General features: G+C 38.5%; 1 protein-coding gene across 1 annotated transcript in view; it reads left to right on the top strand.

Annotated features, from left to right (window-relative positions):
- SEL1L3 (SEL1L family member 3) overlaps positions 1-18601 on the top strand; it is a 33311-nt gene extending 14710 nt beyond the window's left edge. The window contains exons 11-23 of the mRNA XM_009815053.2: positions 723-842; positions 1479-1619; positions 2714-2776; positions 4987-5163; positions 6833-6960; positions 7602-7685; positions 10107-10197; positions 10307-10391; positions 12580-12689; positions 13981-14108; positions 15806-15908; positions 16004-16076; positions 17374-18601. Of these exons, the coding sequence (XP_009813355.2) occupies positions 723-842; positions 1479-1619; positions 2714-2776; positions 4987-5163; positions 6833-6960; positions 7602-7685; positions 10107-10197; positions 10307-10391; positions 12580-12689; positions 13981-14108; positions 15806-15908; positions 16004-16076; positions 17374-17540 (1470 nt within the window). The 3' untranslated portion in view covers positions 17541-18601. The remainder of the gene's footprint in view (positions 1-722; positions 843-1478; positions 1620-2713; positions 2777-4986; positions 5164-6832; positions 6961-7601; positions 7686-10106; positions 10198-10306; positions 10392-12579; positions 12690-13980; positions 14109-15805; positions 15909-16003; positions 16077-17373) is intronic.
- Positions 18602-22321: the final 3720 nt, after the last annotated feature.

Below are 22321 nucleotides of genomic sequence, written 5' to 3'. Positions count from 1 at the left end.
ATATTAAGCAACTGATCTGCTGTTTCAATAGCCAAGCTTCATGAAATTCATGCAAAAGATGAATTGTCCTCTCCATACTTACACCTTTTCTATAATCAAATGTAAAGATTTGGCTGTTAAATAGCTATCTGATGAGATAAAGTTACAATAAAATTATTTTAGAATGAGCTGTTAAACAGGAGGTAACACAACTTTATCTGTAAAGATTGTTCAAGGAAGGCCAGTACTAGGATCCTGGTTTATCAGAAAGAATTATTATTGTACAAAAAATAGAGATTGCTGATTTTTAGTTCTTCAGCAATCAAAGACAGCCACCTAGATAAGAGTGCTTCATCAAGCTTTCTTCCAGCCTGTTTTTTTACCTTTTAAGAGAGATTTCTGTAAAAAGCCTTAAAAGGCTTAAAAGCACTTCTTTGCCATTATTAAGTGCATTTAAAACTGCAAAGGTGGGGCTTTTTTTCAGTTGTTGAGGTCTTGGCATGTCTTTCCAGTGTAGAGTGGACTCAGAGTTTTGTACTGTAACAAAGCAGTAAATGTTTTTTACCCTGGATGTAAGGATGGTTCTTAATGAACTGGCCAGCAGAGAGGTGGTGAGAATTTTAAAATGCAGAATTGATCACAAATGTTTAGGGATAAACAGGAAACGGGCAACATTTTCATTTTGGTGACAGATGTATGAATTCATTGTGTAACAGTTTCTTTTCTGTTCACCTACTCTTCAGGCGTTTGTTGAAACTATAAGGCTGATGGATGATGAACTGCTAAAAGCTCAAACGAAAGAAAATGGTGATGTCTTTATGTGGTTAAAACATGAAGCAACAAGAGGAAATGCAGCTGCACAGGTATAAAGTAATACTTTTCCCCTTTCTTGATTTTATACACACATCATGTATGTACATCTATAGACTATGTAGGAAAGTTGTGGAGGAGGGTGAAGCAGATAGATGTTTTCTCTTTCCACCCAGAATTGCTTCTTTTTTATGAGCTTTAACTATTGCCCATGCTTCTGTCTGATAATGTCCAGCAACCATGCAAAAAGCTATAACGATGATGCTAGGCAAAAGGGAAGGGTTTTCAAGACTTAGCAACCTCCTTCTCTGATCATTTTCCCTGAGTTTGTATTTGACACGGTGCAGTTACTGCTGCTCATCTGAGACCAGCAGCAATATGTTGTAATACTGAGCCATTTGCATGCATCAAATCTGCCTTTAACTTACCTCTGCACTTAAATCAAGCCAGACTTTCGTGGTACTGACAGCTGTAAAAAATAACCCTGCTGTAGATTTAGTATCAGTACCTTTCACGACTGGGAAGCTCTCTGAATATTACTGATAACTAGTTGGTTTCAAACTGTTGAGGACGCGTAACTAGTTTCTTCACATATTTAAAATCCATTTAAGCCTGCAAAAGTCTGTTCCTGCAATTCCAGTTTCAATACTAGCATTTATGACATTAGTGCCTATGTTGTTTTCTTCTAGCAACGATTGGCTCAGATGCTGTTTTGGGGCCAACAAGGAGTAGCAAAAAATCCTGAAGCTGCAATAGAATGGTATGCAAAGGGTGCAATAGAAACAGAAGATCCAGTGTTAATATATGATTATGCCATTGTGTTATTTAAGGTAAGTCATGTTTCATACTTTCACTTCAAAAAAGTCATTCCTATGACATGGATGTTTGTAAGTTACCTGCAGTGGCGCACTGTGAGAGTGTATACAAGTGCTTTTAGATTTACTCTGAAAATCAATCAATAGTTATGAAGCTAATGTTGATTTTTACCAGATAGGCACAAAAATTTTAAAAAGAGCAAGTTAAAAGCAGTTTAGTCACTTTGTTCCTAGCCAGATTCAGGATCAAAACACCACCTAAATTGTGGATCCTAATTTTTCCTAATGGTTTGTCACCTCAAAAATATAACCAGCTAGTAGGCATAGGCCTTGGTGTAGAGATGTAGGTGAAAGTTCGATCCTTTCTTAGAATGCCCTTTATTAGATCTCTGGGAGGGTTTTTTTTGGCAGGAATTAAGTAGTTAGTTTTTCCCTGCTAGAAGCAGTAGACAGCAGAGGCTAAACTCAGGCATAACCCCACCTGAGTCAAATAAGCTGTATCAGCTAAGTGGTGTCACCCATAAGACATTGAACAGTACTAAAGGTTAGAGGTATTAGTGAAGAACTGTTAGGTCTTCATCTCATTCCTTCCACAGTGGAGGTCTGTTCTCTACAAAATGCTTGCTTAAGTTTTGCTTGTGTTAATTTTGAGCACCCATAGGCTGTTTGACCCATGTCTGGAATTGATTTATATGGACATCATCAGCATAACATCTGTGTATTTCCTCTGGAGACACTCTGACATCCTTTTCAGGAAAGCTGAGAGCTCATACTCGTTGCCAAATCGTGACTAATCTATGCACCTTTGAATGCTAATCATTCTTCCTTAGTTGCCAAAAATTAAAGATCTGTGATATTATTACCCATAAAAACTACTTGGATCGACTGGTGAAATAATTTTTCCTAGACTGAATCATTGAGATTTTGTAAAGCTGCAAATAAAGGATGAGCACAAAGCTGCTTTTTTGTTGTAACTGTTTAAAGATGAATAACATTTAGTAAATAATAGTATCTATGTTCAAATGCATTTTGAATGTGTATATGTGAATTTTCATCAGCCTGTATTCTGTATTTATAAACAATGATCGTTTCACATATCCATTTCCTAGGGCCAAGGTGTGAAAAAGAATACAAAACTTGCTTTGGAATTGATGAAGAAAGCCGCAGCCAAGGTAAAATGTAATAAATATTTTGCTGTACAAGTCCTATACCAGGTGCTAATAATAATGAACTCTGATTTATATAAAATATATATTATCATAATTCTGTATAAATACTAGTTGCTTCTCCCAGTGTCTTCACCATGAATGGTGAAAACCTTATTTCCCCATATTTGGAGACTAGACCACTCAAAATCAGCCAAAATTTCTATGGAAGAAAAAGAATTCTCTCTACTTATATCTTTTGGATCTTTATGATAGTTAAGTGACTTACAGAATGAATAGTTGATCCAGGAGTATGTTGTTGCCTCATGTTCCTAAGCATTTTCTTCTAGACCATACTAGATATGTTTTTTCACAGGATTGCCTACTAGGCTTGAGCTTTTGACATGGTGATCTCTCCAGAGTCAGGTAGAGATAACTGCCATCTTTGAAAATCCATGCCAGCAGGCTTTGCTATAATAACAGAGCATCTTTAAGTTGTAATGTGAATGAAAAAGAGCAAAGACTGAGGTCTGGATTGTATTTCCGCAGTCTGCACTGAGCGGTGGTGCATTCCTGCAGCACACGAGCTGAATTCAGAAGAATGATGGCTTCCTGTCCCACCACCCGTGAGCTGTGGCAGTTTATGGCTAGTTCTCTCTGCTTAGAGCTCTCTACTAGTTCTCTCTGCTCCTCCAGGGGATGCTGGTGACTGGAAAAAGACTGTATGCGCTCTCTCTGGCCAGCTCTTCTCTACTTCGGGGAGAAGACCTGGATCTCCTAAAGCCTTCTGGTTTTTCCATAGCAGGGGGAAACATTGACAGGCAGCACAGAGAAGAGGAGCCTCACTCCATTTAATGATCTAGTACAGTCAGGCCATGATCTGGTCCTTAGTATAAAAATAAAAGAGTGCCTAGACCTTGAGTGCCTTCCTAGCTCTAGAACCAGAACTAGTTAAATTACTGAAAATGACAATAGGACTTCACTGCTGACTACCATCAGAAAAGAATTGTGCTGGTTCTATCATTCTTTTGAAACAGGAGAGACTACCTGTTCTACTGCCTGTTTGGGAAAGGCTTGAATAAACTGAGTGGTTTTCACAGTGTGATCAAAATTCCCCTGACTCAGGATCTGAGGAACAGATTCCAGGAAGCATCCTAGAGACAATTTCCTTACTCTTCTTAAACCCAGATGCTTACGGTTTTATGCTCCAGTGCACATTTTCTATAGAAAAATAACACCATAATTATTGAAAAGTTTAACTGCTTTTGCATTTTAATAGATAAGCTAGTAACACTGTTCGAATCTGAAAGGAAAAGGAATGCTTTTCCAGAGGGCCTTTGTAAGTGCTAGTAGTATGCAGTTCCTTCTACAGAGATTACAGAAGGAGACTGTGCAGTGTAGAAGCCAACAGTAGCAAGTAAGTAATTTGTATTTGTGCACTGAGATTTTTTTAGGTAGCTTTTACCTTATGTCACTGTTCTGGCATGGTTGTTATTAAACATACATTATAAAATAAGAGTAAATAGCATGTTCATGGTTTTTGGTACAGAGTAATTTGAACTGCTGGCATACTTACAGCCGCCATGTGATCCACCAGTTTATGCAAGGAGACGGTGACTCATTGCAACCAAAATAAATATTGTCCCAGGAGGATTTTCTTCTCTTGACCCAAAATTATTGATGCAAAGATGCAACTTAGTAATAGCATGTAGCACTATCTGAAGCAGATCTGCATAGTGTTGGTCAAATACATTTTGAAAACAGCATCGCAAAGTTCTGTTTTCATTGCTTCCTATTTATTCTTAGGGAAATGTTGTAGTTTAAAAGAAGTGTTTTTTTGATTGCTAATGCTGTCAGCCAGGTTCTGGGTGTTTACAAGAATAGGTGTCCCATTTTGGCTTTGCAGAGGAAACAGGTGAAAACAGTCGCAGTTTGTTCTTGTTAACAAGTACAAATCTGAATGCAGACTTGGCTGAGATTCTATAGAAGAAGACGATCCTGGAGTCTTATTCCTTGCTCTCAATATGAGGCCATGAAGAAGAATAGCATGAAAAAAGCCAGAAAAGCTTTAGATCCCTTAGTCCCAGATCAGTGTAATTATGGCTGGGTCCTTGTGCCAGGCATCTAGATAGGCAAGGTCACAAGAGCATCCAAAGTCAAGCAGAAGGTTGGAATTGCGAAGTGACCCAAAGCAGAATCAAACGTGTGATCTCAGACTGCTCTTCTCCTTCCCTAAGGGCTTGCCCCAGGCAGTGAATGGATTGGGATGGTATTACCACAATTTTAAAAGAGACTACAGAAAAGCAGCCGAACACTGGTTAATTGCTGAAGAATTGGGAAATCCAGATGCATCATACAACCTTGGTGTCCTTTATTTAGATGGGATTTACCCTGGAGTACCTGGTAGAAATCAAGTGAGTAAATATTTAATAGTACTATTTCTTACATATGGGCCCAGTTTAGAAGTTTTTGCTTCTTTCTTGAGACTGCTGTGTTCACTCTGAGTCAGATTTTGATACCTTTTATCACAAAGAAGAGTGTTACTGGGGAATTCAGTCAGATTGGTTATAGAGAGGTGTTACTCATACATCTCAGTCATACTTATGTGCGTGTGTTTGTGTTCCTTTAATTTTTAGAAATAAAGCAGGTGCAGGGTTAGCTCCAGGGACTGCCTCTGCTTTCCTCCTTCCGGTGACACCAGCCAGGATAGTGTGTACTCTCGCATCGTGTGATCCTTTTGGTTTCTCTCAGTTTTAGATTGGAAAGGATATAGGGAAAGGATGCTTTCCACAATAGGTGAAAGCAGCAGAACCTTGTCCCTGAACTTGTAATTAGCTATGCTACATTCACATAGCTTCTGTGAACGTCAGAACTGCAATAAAACACCTTCAAGCCAGACTTCCATATGTAACTGTTTAATATAGTTCTGATAAACTGCACTATTTTGACTTGTCTTTCTGTGTCATGGTCCATTTATTTAATTTTTCACATGTCAATGAGAAAAGTTCTTTTTGCATAATAGGAAGGGTCTACTTTGGTTATATTTCTTCTAATTAACTTTGCAAAAAATGCTCTGTGTAGGTAGTTCATGACCAACAGCACAAACATAGTGAGATAGGCTGTAATAAATGCAAGCAGACCTTGTCCTTGAAGCTAAAAGGTGTTTCCAGTGTGGCCTTTGAGTTCTGAAATCTGGATATACTCCAGACAGCGAGCATTTCTACTGCCAACAGCAGCAGTGCTCACCAACACATGCATTTGACAAAAACGTTTTCCTTCCGTGGGGACCGAAATACACATTTCAGAGTGGACTGATTATAAGAGTACTGCTAAAAGTGCCCAGGTTTCTTTATTCACTCTGAAGTCCATGCTCACTCACAGAAAATATATGTGGTTCATTTTCTATTATTCACTTACTTCATAGCATGATAAAATAATTAACTTAGGGCCATCACCTCAAAAAAAAATGAATGGTTAAAAATTTCCTGAAACAAATTATTTCAGGCTGTATGCTGCTTTGGTTTACATTACAGATTACTGCTTCTGAGTGTAAAACATGGAGAATCACACAGCCCTCCCGTTTCTGCAGCCCTGGCCCTGCCTACTCAGCCTGTGTTATCTTTTATAAGCCAGTTTCAGAGGCTTGAGCACTGTGGTTGTGCACTGCTGGACGTACTGAGCATTGCCACTGCTCCCCAGCCTTCACTTAGGCATCGCCGTTGTAAAAGTCCTGTTCTGTGTCTCTTATTAATCTCCCTGCTAGTGAATAACTAATTTTACTTTTGTCAGTGCACACAAGACTTGTATGCTATCAGGTGTTAGTTACACAGTTAGATACTTTTCTATTTGACATTCAAGGTATTACCAGAATTTATGTTTTTAAAATCCTTTTTCCAACCTAAGCTATTAAAAAGTTAGAAGAAAAGAATTCAGTTCACCTAAGTACATTAAAAGTAGTTAAACTGGCTTGCCCTCATTAGCCAATTGCCTCTTTTAATTCATTTCATGAGATGAGTCCTGGGAAACAAAACTTAATAAACATTAATAAAGCAGAGTTGCTAATTGTGTCTTGTTTCTTCACAGACAGTTGCTGCACGCTATTTCTATAAAGCTGCCCAAGGAGGACATATAGAAGGGACTTTGCGATGTTCTCTGTACTACATCACAGGAAATATGGAAGACTTCCCTAGAGATCCAGAAAAAGCTGTAATGTAAGGAATGAAACCATTTGATAAAGGAGACTGTATTTCTGGTGGGAATATTTTGAAAATTGGTGAATTTTTAAGTCCATAGTCTAAATATCTTGTAATTCATGGTGCTTACCTCCTTGACAAAAGGTTCTTCTGCAGTAAAGTTTGATCCACATGAGTATTGTTTAAATGACCAGTAGATTCTGAGAGATGCTGAGTACTTTTAGTAGTCATCTTTTCTGGAACAACTCGGAGAGGTTGTATGTAACAAAGCCATGCTTATTTGATTTTCAAGAACTATCAGGCTCCTGATATGGTAGAACTGGTATTTTGCATCAAGAAAAAGACAGATAATTAGTTATAGTGCCTATTAACTATGTTTGTTTTCTCTACCAAAAAAACAAACAAAAAAGAAAGTAATTTTGCCAAGAAAAAACATAGGATGTCTCTGATATGCTCATGGACGTGAATGGACAAAATGTTCTCATTCAGTCTACCGTTACAAGACTGATGCAGCAATTACTGTGAAATCCCGTAGTTTGCCTTAAGGAAGAAGTCAGAACGTGATCCCATATCCTTTTGTGTCCTTTCAGTTAGCGTGGGTTGGGATAACATTACTCGAGCACAGCTGTTCATTTTGTATTGTCTGTTCTTTTCTACAGCTGGGCAAAACACATTGCAGAGAAGAATGGTTACTTAGGTCATGTCATCAGAAAAGCTCTCAATGCTTATCTGGAACTTTCATGGTATGCTTGTTCTGTTCTCTTCAAATTCATTTTCTATTATTCACTTACTTCATAGCATGATAAAATAATGAACTTTGGGCCATCACCTCAAAAAAAAACCAAACCCTAAATAGCAGCACCACTGAAATCAGTAGCAAAACACTCATTGACATAAAGGGAAGGAGGACTTGACCTGAAGCATAATTCAACAGTTCTGACAGAATCAAGTGAAAAAGAGGGAGTTTGTAGAGTGAAATAGTGTTGTATCTGCTGTCTGTGGTTTTCATCCCATAGTAATGTAGTGTGTAATGTGCACTGGATTAGCCAGAGGAACACCTTTCACTTTTACTATTCCCTCAGTTCCAAAACCCACACTTTCTTTTCTCTCTTCTGTATAACTCCATGTCATGAAAACTCAGGCTGCTGGATTCGATTTGTTCTTTTTTTGTATATAGTTAATATTATCTTTTCTGTAAGGCATAATAGGAGGCCACAATATCCAATGAGCCAACCAAGAGGTTTCAAAATAGCCTCCAGGTTAATACCCCATTTTTGCAGCAACCTGTAGGCATGAGCATCAGATACTGTACGTGCAGACATCAGACTGTCATACGTGATTAAGAAAATGGCTTGTTTAGTCCTGCAGCCCCCCTGCTAGTACTTAATTAGTGCTTCAGGCTTAGGAGATCTACAGGAAACTGTCAGTGGACTGTTCTAGAGTAACTCATTCCTAGAAGTTTCTTTTTATTTGGTCCATCACAGATATTTCTCCTGAGACTTGACCTCATTTTTTAACACTGAAAAACTCTCAGTTAATGTTTTTGTAGCATGTTCTGATGTACTCTACCCAGCTGATGTGACTCTACCCAGCTCACTCTGCATACAGTCTCATGAAAGTCCTGTGCACATGACAGGTAGGGTATTAAGATCCCAGAAGGTCTGGTCTCAACAGCTAGGAGGAAAAATCTGCTGGAGTCCCACTTGAGATACCAGTGACCGGGAGTGTATGGATAGTCGCTTATAAATACAAGTCCTAGTTACCTCTGGTTTTAGGATTATGCTCATGTTGAAGTCTTTGCTTCTGGGTATTTCCTTCATGTATCTTGCACAGGTGTAAATTTTTACACTGCCAAGCAGACCAAGTAATACGTGTTCCTCAGTCTTTGGTGTTAGCAGCCACGTGTTCTACACACCTGTTAGTCATGGTAGTTTGATCTTCAGAGACTGATTTAAAGGCCTTAAATGTAGTTTCTTTTCTGAATTGCCCTTTGAGACTTAAGGATCAGAAGAACTAACTTCCCAGCTTAGGTATCCTGAATTCCTTCTGTGGACCCAGGTCTCCATTGTCCCAGATGTTTTTACAGGGCAAGTACAAGGAAGAATTTGTAATCTTGCAGAAGCAGTTGGGAAACAGGAGGTTACATCTCCTAATTCTGTAAGGGCAACTGCCTTCACAATTTCATTTAAAGTTTCTTTGCTTAAGCACCTACTCTTGAAGTGAAATGTGTATTTAACTATATTTGCTTCCAGTTAAACAAACCATTGAACCCTGAAACTTGCAATGGTTTTAGCTTTGTGCTGTGGAGAAAATCACTGGAAACATGACCCTTTAATAGGAAGCTTTAGTAGGAAAACAGTACACAAAGTGGGTTTTTAATCTTGTCATTTTAAAACCAAACACATAATTTTAAAGACTTCCTCTTAATTTGGAATGCTTAGTCTTCATAGTATTGAGTAGATGAGTGACAGAGAACATGAAAGAGATGCTGTCCTCTGGAATCATGAGCAGTGCTGTACCACTGTACTGCAATACTGAATTGCTATGCTGCAAATGCAGAATTAGCTTTTGTTACTTGCTTACAGCCAGTAAGGTGCCTAGAGTCCATAGAGGGACTGAGACTGTTAGTTTATTCACACATTCAAATATAATGAGAGACAATTCCTATTCCAAAGAGCCCATAGTCTAAAAAGACAAGACAAACGAGTCATAGAAATAAAAGGGGTAAAGCATACCAAAGAAGTACTCAGATGAGAATGTTTGACAGATAGATACACAGCTAAGTTAATTACGGATTTTTTTAAGTGGAGGAGGTAAGAGTCTCTTAATGTTTTATCTGAAACATTTAAATATATAATTGGGCTTAATATCAATTCAACTTTATCATCAGTCTTGCACTTAGAGTAAATGCACACTGGAGCCAATCTAGCTTCAATACAAGAGAGAAAACTGCAAATTCTTGAGATCCAGCATGGCTTGTTACACCAAGCATTGCCAGTAGATGTAGCTGTTGCATGGGTTTGCCAGCCTCTTGCTATTAAACCTGTGCCAGTTTTGCTCTTAGGTGATTTTATCAACTTATTTAGTGGGGTTTTTTTTAACTATAACTAAAATGCATGTTATTTTTGTTAGGTTTTTCACTAATTTATTTTATCTAACATTAGGCATGAAGCTCTGCTGCATTATGTTTTAGCAGCTGAAACTGGGATTGAAGTGTCACAGTCAAATTTAGCACACATCTGTGAAGAAAGACCAGTAAGTAAATGTATTCACAACTCATTATCCTAAAAGGAACACTTGTTAATAATAATGTGATCCTAATCTCTTGTCTGTGATATGAATGGATCAACTATTTTCTGTCCAGGACCTAGCAAGGAAATACCTAGCGACTGATTGTGTTTGGAGATACTACAATTTCTCTGTTTCGCAAGTCAATGCACCCTCATTTGGTATGTATAAGGAATTCTTTCTGAATTTTAATTTTACAATTTTTTTTTAGTTTCAAGAACTATGTTTGTTACAAATTCTATGTGAGTGAGCAAGTTAAGGGAAGAGTAATCCCTGCTTATCCTACATTTCCTTTTTAGTGTTTTGATAGGAATATCAGGGAGAAAAAAAGTATTTTAAGTGTTGTGTTTCAGCACAGCTTTTCTGAGAATTTCTTTTTTATGGCATAAAATGGATAAAATTTGAATAAAATAAAAAAGCTAAGCCCTGAGAAAGGGCTAGATATTTAGGAGCCTGTGCAATTGACTCAAGGTTTAAGGGGGGGGAAAAAAAAAAAAGCAGTAGACTTTAGGAGCTCATGCTGTTTAGTTTATCAAAGAGAAAATCCAAAAGCAAATATACTTCCTTATCATAATTGAGTCATGAGAAACTAATGAAGGCTAAAGAATTCCTTATCTAATTTATTATGAGTTTTTCTGTTAGGGTACAGAGTTTATTAACATTGGCACAGCTTACCTTGGGGAACTAAAGGATTCTCTGTTTAAAAAAAAAAAAAAGTCTTTCTGGAAGAGAAGGTTTATTTACATATAAGTTACATTCCTCTGGCCTTAAATTTTACCACATTTGTGACTTCAGTGACTAAGTCATTTTGGTGCCTTTGAAAGTATTTGAAAACACTGATCTGATTGTCTCACAAGAAGGTTTAAGTGCTTTGTAATAAGCACATGGGAAAGTGGAGTGTAAAAATAATTCAAGCTATTCATTTAAATACACAGCAGCGTGGAAACTGAATACCACATTCATACAGCCTGAAGCCATGGGAGCCAACAAACCCTGTTAGCTTTTGTGAGGAGTTTATAGATGCCTTAGCAAGGTGCAGTTTGGATGGCCCTTTGGCAGATCCACTGGTACAATCTTCCATTAGAGAAGCTTCTGAAGGTCACACTCATGGGGTGGGACTGTGATTCCATTGAAGTGAAGGAGAGAAGACTTGCTGGCTTCAACAGGGGAAGGATTTTATTACTTTATCTCTTCCTCACATGAGTAACATAAGGGGAGTTTTATCTCAGACCCCTCTCTGCAGTAGTGGAGGATCAAATCCCCAGTGTAGGGCCTGGGACGGAGAGTCTAAACCTGGCAGCAGAGATTCCCAGGGCTGTGTTATCAGCGCAACACAGGGTGACCTCAAAGCCACTGCCTATTGCAGGAGTGCTCTGTGGGCCAGGGCTGGAATGACACAGTTGATACGGTTGAGGGGAACTCTCTTACTGATGATTCACTACAGCATTCGTGGCCTTCCACTCTGCATCTGTGCCAGGCCATCCATGTAGAATTTCTGCCTTTGCCTTTGGGTCAGTGACCGACTTGTTTCCTGGAAAACCTCTGCTATAGTCCCCTGTAAAAACAGGTGGGATTTCTAGGCAGCTGCTGTAGACGTGCAAGGAAAGGTGTAGAAGTGTTTCAAACCATTTAGGGAAAGCTTAGGTCAGTTAATGTAGACGTGGCCATGGGAGTCTTTAAACTTCTTAGCATAGATTAGTGCAATGTTATGCTTACTCCTGTCTGGGTCAATGCCCACTCTGTTGGCGCATTTCATTACTGTGCAATATCACAGACAGATGTTTGTAAAATACTTGCTGGGCTTTGCTTCTTTCTAGACCAGGAAAATTCTATACCTATCGTTCTGGGTTGGGTTGGGTTTGAAACTAATGAAATTATCATCAGCAAAGTTCTGTAACTTTTGGGATGGGTTCAGCCACCATAGTGACAGGTACAGAACAAGCACGTAGCATGTTTTTAAGTCTCATCAAGTTAGTAGGGCTAACGTGAATAATAAGGCTACAGGTTGCCCAAAGACAGATTCAGCAAGTGAAGAACGAAAACAGTATTAAAGTCTCTAAGTCTTTGAGACTTAGTCTAAAGTCTCTAAGTCTAGTTTTTGTAAAAGTAGCAATATCATTCACTACATTCATTAAAGAGAAATCATGAGAAATTTCAGCCCGGATTAATATTTTCAGTAGTCAGCCTGATGTAAAGTAGCCACAGGGACAACCACAGAGAAAGAATACTTTTTTTTTTTTGATGTGCTGCTTTAAATAGAATTGCTCTTAACTTCTCCATTGCATTAATAGTTGGTTAATTCTATCTCTACAAATATTCTAAATAATCTGCTAGTGGTTTCTTCCACAGCTTATTTGAAGATGGGTGATTTCTACTACTATGGTTACCAGAACCAGTCTAAAGACCTTGAGCTCTCAATGCGGATGTATGCACAAGCTGCATTAGAGGGAGATTCACAGGTGGGTCTGCAGTTGTAATGTGTTTATAAAAGAACATCAGAGTTTAGAACAATCTGAGGATTCACATGAGACTGATTATTGTGCTTGGCTACGTTTGTGCACTGAAGAGACCTGCTAGAATAACTTACAATTATTTCAAAATACTATGTGAGTCAATAGTTGCTGTTTCATAACAGAAGGTAAACCTAGCGTAGACGGACAGTCCTAGAATTAGGCTGTTTTGAAAGCTAAAGTTGAGTGGCCTAATTCAGTGCTACCCTGCCTTAACACAATTGATTTTGTTGTGACCTTGGTATTTTTGCTCCTGCAAGGGGAAGAATTAATAGACTGCTGAGTTTTATTCCAGTCCTATCCTCTGCTATTTTAGGAAATAAACAAGACAACTGTTCCATTTCCCTTGGTATATTGAGTGAATCCTAGGGTGAATTTTGTTCACTCTACCAACAAAAGCTTCATCGTAATATGTTTTATAATTAAAAGATACACCATGTCACATTACCAGAGACATGCAGTATTTCAACACTAAGTGTCCTGCGCTCAGAGCCTCCTGAAGCATCCTGGGTGCAATATTCTATTCTCCCTGTCCCTATGACAATGTGTCCAGACAGTATCTTGTACATGAATTTATTAGAGGTAGCAAAGTTGGGTTCTGTTTTGAGGATATTGGGACAAAACATTACTGCTAAACTACCAAAGGAAAGACGAGAGGCATGAACAGTTACTTTAAAGCATGAAAGCCAAACTGATGGGGAACCCTGCAATACGTCTCCTGTATGTTCATCTTCATGGCTCTGAAAAGACGTAGGGATGCCTAAGACTTGTCAAAATGGTAAGGTTAAAGTTTTAAATTGTGTGGAGCAAATTTCTGCTCTCAGTTTCACTATTCAGATTGCTATTGATCTGTAGAGCTATGTGGAGGGGAATTAAATGGTAACAGAACAGGAATCCATTTCTGCTTTCAGTCTATGTTTCCGTAGTAGATAAAAGATTACAGTGTGATATGGTAGCTGTGTTTAAAGACCAACTGAAAATGAAAAAGATAAGATCTTTTCCAGATGGTTTCTAAGAAAATGGTGTCACAACAAATGAATGCTAATTCTTTTGCATTTTCAGTATTGGGTATATGGTTAGGAGAGAAGGCTCTTGTAATTGTTCAGTGAAGATCACATTATACTAAATTAATTTATAGAAGACAGTTATAATTATTTAGATACTTCATGCTTACCTTAGACCTTAAATATACACGTGAAAATTTAATGGTTAAAAAGTGTGTATACTTTTTTATTTTTAGGGTTTCTTTAATTTGGCCCTTGTCATAGAAGAGGGCAACTCCATACCTTCCTACATTCTGGATCACTTGCAGATTGATCAGGCATTGCATTCTAGCAATACTTCACTTCTTCAGGAACTTTATTACAGGTGAGTCTTTTTTTCCCCTTAATCAATCTTCTGTTTTTCCATGTGAGTAGCATTTGCTCTGGAGAACAGCAACTGCTGTAATTATTAACTTTGTTCACTTGTATGATTTAAAGCAGGTTAAGGTCAACATGCTTGAAATGCTTAAACTGCCTAAATATATTTCAGTTTATGCCTGTTTTAAGAGACCTGATTATATGTGGTTACCTGAAATAGCAGGGACTAGATTTAATGAACCAGGGGGTCTTTTCCAATTCTGTATATTTGAGTTCCTAAGTTAGGCACTGACAATTTGTATACTGTCCAAAACAATCTTTTAATGATAAATATAGCATAATTTTAATGCGGAATTTAGAAGTATGTAATTAGGATAATAGTAGTCCTTCCTATTTATTCTGCAAAGACATTCCAGCCTGTTTCTGCTCACACTGTGCCCCAGAGCATCCTGACACAGATGTTGTGGCATAGAATATTAGATATGTGAGAAGGTTACAGGTCTGCTGTCTGAACTGCCTGTGCCAGCACTGTTCATGCACAAACCACCTAAAGACCTCTGGTTCTGGTACAGAACTTAGGTTTCCTTTCCCTTGGTAAAGCAACATGTGTTAAAAAGCACAGTGGGAATGGGAAGCTTACACAATATTTGGTGGATTTGTGGAATTGCCTTTCAGATATTTAAAGAAGGGGGAGTTGACAGTTAATACATGAGGCTGTGAACCAAGAATGAGGCGTTTATCTTCCGTTTTGGAACGGAGTGTTGTGTGACCCAAAAAAGTGGAGATGATAGCAACATTAAAACTTCATCTGCCAATTCATCAACGATCTGCTGAAATTGTTCTTCACTGCAGTTAGCCTGAACCTGTACCCTAAATTAGCTCCACCCCACATGAAATTACCAGTCAGATAAACAGGGCTTCTGGACCAGCTGGTCCATCTGGGATTGTAAGCTTGAGTCTGAATTCTGCCTTCACTTGGGCTAAATCTATCTGCTTTGCAGTGAGAATAACTCCAGAGCTGACAGTGCTGCAGGGATTTCCCACCATCATGCCCTTTTGTCCAGAAGGGCACATACCTTTACACACACACACCCCCCCTCCCTCCTCAGCTTGATAGAAAAGAATCAATTGTAGCTTCAGATAGGTGCCTGTGATTTAGCTGTATAAATGCCCCTAGGTGGTGAAGTCCTAAGTGATGGAACTGAGAAGCAGCTCAGCTCACCCCACAACAGATACCTCATAGCTAGTCAGCTAAAGCACTCTTTAAGCTCTGACTGCATTGTGTAGTACTCCATTGTCTCTAAAGGGGGTTTAGGGACCAGTCTCCTGCATAGAAAACTAGATTTTGTGCATCTAATCTTGAATCAAGTCCTACTGCCGTTGACTCACATTAGTTAAAACAAAGTATCTTGGGTATGACCTTGTACTGTGGCTGCTTGGCAAGGGTAGCCTGGATGCTTAGACCCATTGTTCACTAATAATAAAATAAAAATATACACCTAGGGTAAGGTATTCTGTGCTTAATGAAGTTAATCTGGTAATTCTATGAATTTTTACTTCACCATCTGTGAGATAGTGATGATAATATCTGCTTGTTTTTCTGGGTAACTGAGGTTTGCTGCAAACCCACATGAGATTCCAAGATGACAGATGCCACAAAATTGTAGAGCAACCTAATTAGTTGTTTTAATCTTCTTCTTGTAGGTGCTGGAATAATAGTAACCAAGAATCAATTAGTCCATGCTCATTAGCATTGCTTTATTTTTACGTGAGAGTTTTCTGGAACAGTATTTTACAATCTACTCTGGTATGTATTGCTACTTTGGTACATCCACAGTTCATTTGGAGCACTACCTTGGCTTTGCACTGCTCTAATTCATGTTTTTAAACTTACCGTCACAGATCTACTTCATGGGAACCTTTCTTTTATCGATTCTGGTTGCATTTGCAGTGCAGTATTTTCAGTCTTTATCTGGTAAGTATTTGTCATAGTAAAACCAAAGAAAGAGGAGCGATCTTTTTATTTCAGTAAAAACTTCAAAAATAAAAGCAGGGATTCTAGATTTGGTAGAGCTACCTCTGAACAGCAACTTCTTTGACACACAAGTCATTTTTTGATCATTGAAAAGGGGTGGACGAAGCGAGGCATAGGTTTAAACCTGTTGGTTTCTGGAGAATTTGCCTTGATAAAGGAGATTCTTAATAAAAACATTCACTGCAGGAGATTATGACTGGAAATAAAAGATTATTTCCCATGTCTCAACATGCAGTATTCTTGGGGTAATTATATGACTTTAATTTCATATGTTGTCTCCACAATATGCAATGAGACTGTGTTCCCTGTTTCATATGACTGGATCCGTTCAGATACAAGGTGGGAGAAAGGAGGAGGCGGTTCAGCCTCTTCAGACCAGTAACAGAATCGGTAAATATATTCAGTCAGCACTTGCAGACTCCTCTTGTTCTAAACTAGAAAGGTTTCCTGTATGTTCTGTGTTCTGATGGGACGGAGAATATTAAGGGACAGAAAACAAAACGCCAGACTTCAGCTTCTTAAAACTCCCATTATTTTCTCACCATATTGAAAGAGATATCAGAGACAAAACTACATTGCTCAGGAAAGGGGAAAAAAAAACCCTACCATCACATGCAAAAATAATGAGTCGTCATTTAAAAAGCATTGCCAGCTTCAACCAAGTGTTTCACTTTAAATTGCGAGACAGGATCTTGATCGGGAAGTTGTGAAATGAATATTACCAGTTATGAAAATAATTTCTTCCACTAAATACATTTTCTTATGTTGTGGTTTAACCACAGTAGGCAGCTTAAGCCTATGTCAGAAAGTACTGTTTTCTGACATATTTCTGGAATAAAATACAGAAAAAATTGCTTTCCACGTTGACAACCCACACCTGTAGGGAACAGTATTTAAAAAAAAAAACCCATTAAATATAAAAAGATTATTTTAATTTTATCATTCCGAGATAGCATTTAAGACATGTAACTGTGAATAATACACTGACTATGGAAATAATTCTGAAACGCCACTTTCCTTTTTTATTAGCTATAATTGATGTAACTTGGGACTCATACTGCGTATGTACAACATACATAGTTAAAGTTACAGATATTCTTCTTTTGATATTTCATAACCTTTGAGTATTATCTTTATATTGTGATTTTATATCCACATAATATTTAAATATTGATGAATAGACTTCCTAGATGCAGTGGGGTCTTTTTTAATCATTTCTTTTGATGTTTTTCCGAAGCCCGTAACTCTCCTGCAACAAGATCAGAACCATCATCAGATGAACCTTCTTCTTCAGGGAATAGCAACGAGGATGCTACCAGACTAGTACAGCAAGATGAATCTACTTTTTCAAATGATTTAGCACATCAGGATTCAAACCTCCAGAATCCTCTTGTTACAAGCTGAAGTGTAGTTTTCTTAAGGTTGATGTCCCATCAGGAAGATGGGATATGAACAACTACAAATCTAAGAACTGGCAACCAACCCTGTTATTGGCATTAATAATGCAGTCCAACAGCCAAAATCATAGGGGAATTCTCTGATCTAATTTCTCCACTATAGGAAAACCACCTCTATAACTTATTTAACACTCCAAAAAGATAATGCAGATTATCTCACTATACCCAACACATGGTCATACTGTATTACATTGAAGAACTGGAAGAAAACATGCAAAGTCTTTGCCTAATTGAAGAATGAGCAAACCTCCCTCTGGTTTTAATGAAGAAATTTTACTCACATATCTAATATCTTATCAAATTGTCTTTACTGCATTTCAGCTTATTTTACTGGTGAAGTTACCAGAGTTTTCTGAGTTGGAAGCATGGAAATGATACAAAAGTGAAACCCAGTCACCAACACTTTCCAAGTTCCATGGCACACCCACCAGGACTTTGGTACATGCAGTGATAACAGTTACTTTTTTTGGCATTTTTTATTCCATCCTAACCCTTTGATGTGAAAAGTGTTTTGTTTTGAAAGAAAAACAACAGGAAGATTTGCAATATGATCATAACATAGTAGTTCTGCTGGCTAACCCTTGAAATGTCAAAGTTTCATGTGTGTCAGCAATTCCCTGCGGGACGCAACAGTTAATGTTTCCTTCTCTGCCAAAGAAAGTAGCTTCCCTAATGAATAAATAAAAGAAAATTTAAGTGTGAACAGGTGACACAAAGTGAATGAACAATTTCTTTTTGGATTCTTACATAGATAACATTGGAAAGGATTTAGTTCATGTTCTGTGGTAGCTCTTAAAGACACCTCTTAAAATGACAGTTTATTTGGTAAATGTTAGATGGGATATATGGATAAGTATGGAGTGCAAATGTCTTCTGTCTGATCTAAAGCTGTCAGGTAAGCGGCTGTAGGAAAGGTCTGACCTTTAAAGCAGGTGTGCATGCACGTCTGCAAAATGATGTAGATCATAGACTATAAATTGCATCAATCTATGCATTACTGAGGGTTAAATCCACTCTCCTTGCACTACATTATTTACTCTTGTAAATAAAAATATTTTTCTAATTCAGACTGTATATGAAGGATTTTTTTTTAAAGCACCTGTCAGATGAAATTCTCTCATCATAGTATCTTGCTGTTGCAAATTCTCAAGAACAGTATTTAGGTGTCGTCTTAGCTTCAGATGGGCAATCTGCCTTTGCTTTCTTTGAGGAATACAGCATTCTCACAGGGCAGACGTGGAAGTGTTTTTGTTTTGTTTTTCAATCAAGATGTGGGATTTTTCAGTAAGAAAGGAGTTAATTAAAAGGAAAAAAAACCCCACAAAAACAAGAACTTCAAGAGAGATTAATATATATATAAATGTATGTATACACATCTCATCATGGTATCTTTCTCTTGCAGAAAACTGAAAATTCAAAAATACTTTGAGACAGCAGTTCCCTTGAGTAAACAAGGGGGGAAAAAAATCCAGATGTTGAAGCTTTTTTTTTCCTCTCACACATATAATGAGAAAGTGAATTGTGTGCCATCTTACTGATTTTTTTAATTGAGCAAGAACAGTACAAATAGAATACTTTTTGTTCTTAGTACAGTTGTATATAGAGGCCATGTGACACATTTTGTGCTTTTTATGCATAGCTTGGTATTCCTCTCTACTAAGTATTTTGAAGTGTTAGAAAGGAGCTTCACTTTTACATCCTAACAGTTGTTGACTGTTACATGCTGTGCTTTTGGTATCCATTGCAAATGGATCATCAGCATTTTTTGAGTCTGTTTTAAGTTGCAAAACCTTGTGTGGCTAAATTTTATTATATCAAATTCCTTAACACAAATGTATGGATATTTTAAGGATCCTCTCAACTTTACATTTATCACTTAATAAAAGAAAACAGTGTGTATTTGTAGTAAAGCTGGCAGGGTCAGCTGGTAAACCCAGAGATATTGCAGAAAGTCAAATGTAGCCTTTGAAGAGAAGTAGACAATTTTTGCAACATAGGCGTGACGTTAGGCACAAAATGGCACATACAGTTACATTGGTCACAAAAGACCCTAACTATTGGGACATGCATATGGGAAATCTTGCTTGTAGTAAGCTACACATGTAAGATGGATTTTACTACATGTCATATCTGTGTAGAGACTCTGTTACTTATGCAGAGAGTGCTGCTTTTTTTGAAGCACCTAGCAAAATATTAATCCCAGGGAAGTTTATTGGTGGTGGCACGATTACAGCCCATGTGTTGAAATCTTGGGGTTCATAGAGCAGCAGTGGTTTAGGTTGTGTACTTAGGCATCAGAGTTAAGTGTTAGCAGTCAGACCTTCTATTTTCCTCTCCAAAAGTAAGCCCATGTTCTCAGCTTTAGTAATTTGAGGAGGTTTGCCAGAAACGTGATTTCACATCTGTACTTCAGAAGACAATTGCTGAAGCTGCAATGTATTTCTTGACGCCAGCACTTAATAGTTAGGTCTTTGTTTATTGTTATCTATTACATCAGAAGTTCCACCAAAGAATAGAGTATGTTAAGATAAGCAACTCTTCACAATAAACTGGCAATATTTATGCCTGAAATAATAATAGTTATATTATTATCCTTCACTTCATATAAGATGTAGGAGGCTATTATTTGACAACCTAGAAAATCAAACAATTCCTGGAGAGAAAGAGAGGATGGTTAGTTAAGCAAAGCAGCTACATAGTTCTACTATGTCCACAAGAAAGGAAAAAAAAACCAAACCCACAGAATAAGAAGTGAGCATCCTTATGTGGGTGATTTTGTGACCACTACACAATGCTGTTTCCCGGTCCATACAGTAATTAACATTACATCACAATATTTCAGTGAGTGTGTGTTTAAAGTTACATATTAATACATGTTGAAAATTCATACCTTGCAATAGAAATTTATTCAGTGATAAAGAAGGGGCCAATTAATGGAAATTGGTCCTGGTACATTGATTATATGATGATTATATATTATATTGTAAGTACATCCCTACTGGGACTTTTGTATTCCCATTTGAGCTAAGGGAAAGGATAGACCATCTTTCAAAACATGTGGGAAACATGGATTATCTGTGAAGAGATTTGTTTTATAGTAGACTCGTGTCTGTATAAGCTCTCCTCATTGGCTAACGGACTATGACATTTAACACTGGCTGTTGACCCTTATCCTGCATGAAACGCAGCACAAAGGTACAAAACAGGTTGAATAAGCTTTGGCTGAGGAATTTCACCCTCTCCTGCCTCACATAAATGCATGAACTGCATTAAGAGACCGGGATGTAGAAAGAGAACAGAAGGGAAAGAAACAGATGGAATTTTTGAAGAACAAGGCCAAGTATAAGGAAGCTAAAGAATGACGAAGGAAGGCTGAGCATGGAGCAATTTCCCATGCTGTCATCTTAGATCTAGGTGACAGGAGCAATTCCTGAATAATCAGGAGAGCATTGTAAATGGAGAAACAGCGGTCACTGGGATACAGAGGTGCTAGAAATGCATCACAGCTTGGATATATATGAAAATACCTAATTCCTATGCCAGAAGGCCAAATTATTATTTACAGTAAAAAAAGTAACAGCAAGTCTCTGCCTAAATACAAGGTATCTGTGTTAAAAGCAGCTGCATACAGTTTATGTAAGTGAGCATCAGAACCAGAAACGATCAGGAGTAATGAGTAACCAAAATGGAAAGGAAAAGATCAAAAGACCACTTGCAGAATAGCAGTACCTGCTTCCGTTACAATAAGCATTAGATGTGTTGGGGGGGGGGGGCAACCAACAAAAAAACCCCACCACAGACCAGAAAACACTTGCTGTAGATCAGCTATTCTGTAGCATTGATGTACCAAACTTAAATTGCACCAGTGCTATGTGCCCATTAACTTAAGGGACTTGGGTTGTTTGGTAAGTGCTATCAGACACCCATCCACCTTTGGGCATCTTAATAACCCCTTAGAAGAAAACTGGCTGCGACAGGTTCATTTATAACTCTGTGTTCAGTGATCTTTCCTCTCTGCTAACGTATTCCTTGACCTTGCTCCACTCCCCAGGTCGCATTTTCCGATTCCTGTTGTTCTCCCTCACATGTTCTCCCTCAACGTGGAAGGCTGTTGATGTTGTCTACCTGGACTTCAGCAAAGCCTTTGACACTGTCCCCCACAGTATTCTCCTGGAGAAGCTGGTGGCTCGTGGCTTAGACAGGTACACTCTTCGCTGGGTAAAAAACTGGCTGGATGGCCGAGCCCAGAGAGTTGTGGTGAATGGGGTGAAATCCAGTTGGCGGCCGGTCACAAGCGGAGTGCCCCAGGGCTCAGTTTTGGGACCGGTCTTGTTGAATGTCTTCATTGATGATCTGGATGAGGGGATAGAGTGGTCCCTCAGCAAGTTTGCAGACGACACCAAGTTGGGTGGGAGTGTTGATCTGCTCGAGGGTAGGAAGGCTCTGCAGAGGGATCTGGACAGGCTGGATCGATGGGCCGAGGCCAATCGTATGAGGTTCAATAAGGCCAAGTGCCAGGTCCTGCACTTGGGTCACAACAACCCCGTGCAACGCTACAGGCTTGGGGACGAGTGGCTGGAAAGCTGCCTGGTGGAAAAGGACCTGGGGGTGCTGGTTGACAGCCGGCTGAATATGAGCCAGCAGTGTGCCCAGGTGGCCAAGAAGGCCAACGGCATCCTGGCCTGTATCAGAAACAGTGTGGCCAGCAGGAGCAGGGAGGTGATCGTG

This window comes from Gavia stellata, chromosome 5 (genome assembly GCF_030936135.1).
Source record: "Gavia stellata isolate bGavSte3 chromosome 5, bGavSte3.hap2, whole genome shotgun sequence".
Classification (NCBI taxonomy): Eukaryota; Metazoa; Chordata; class Aves; order Gaviiformes; family Gaviidae; genus Gavia; species Gavia stellata.
This window is presented reverse-complemented; position numbering and strand designations above follow the sequence as displayed.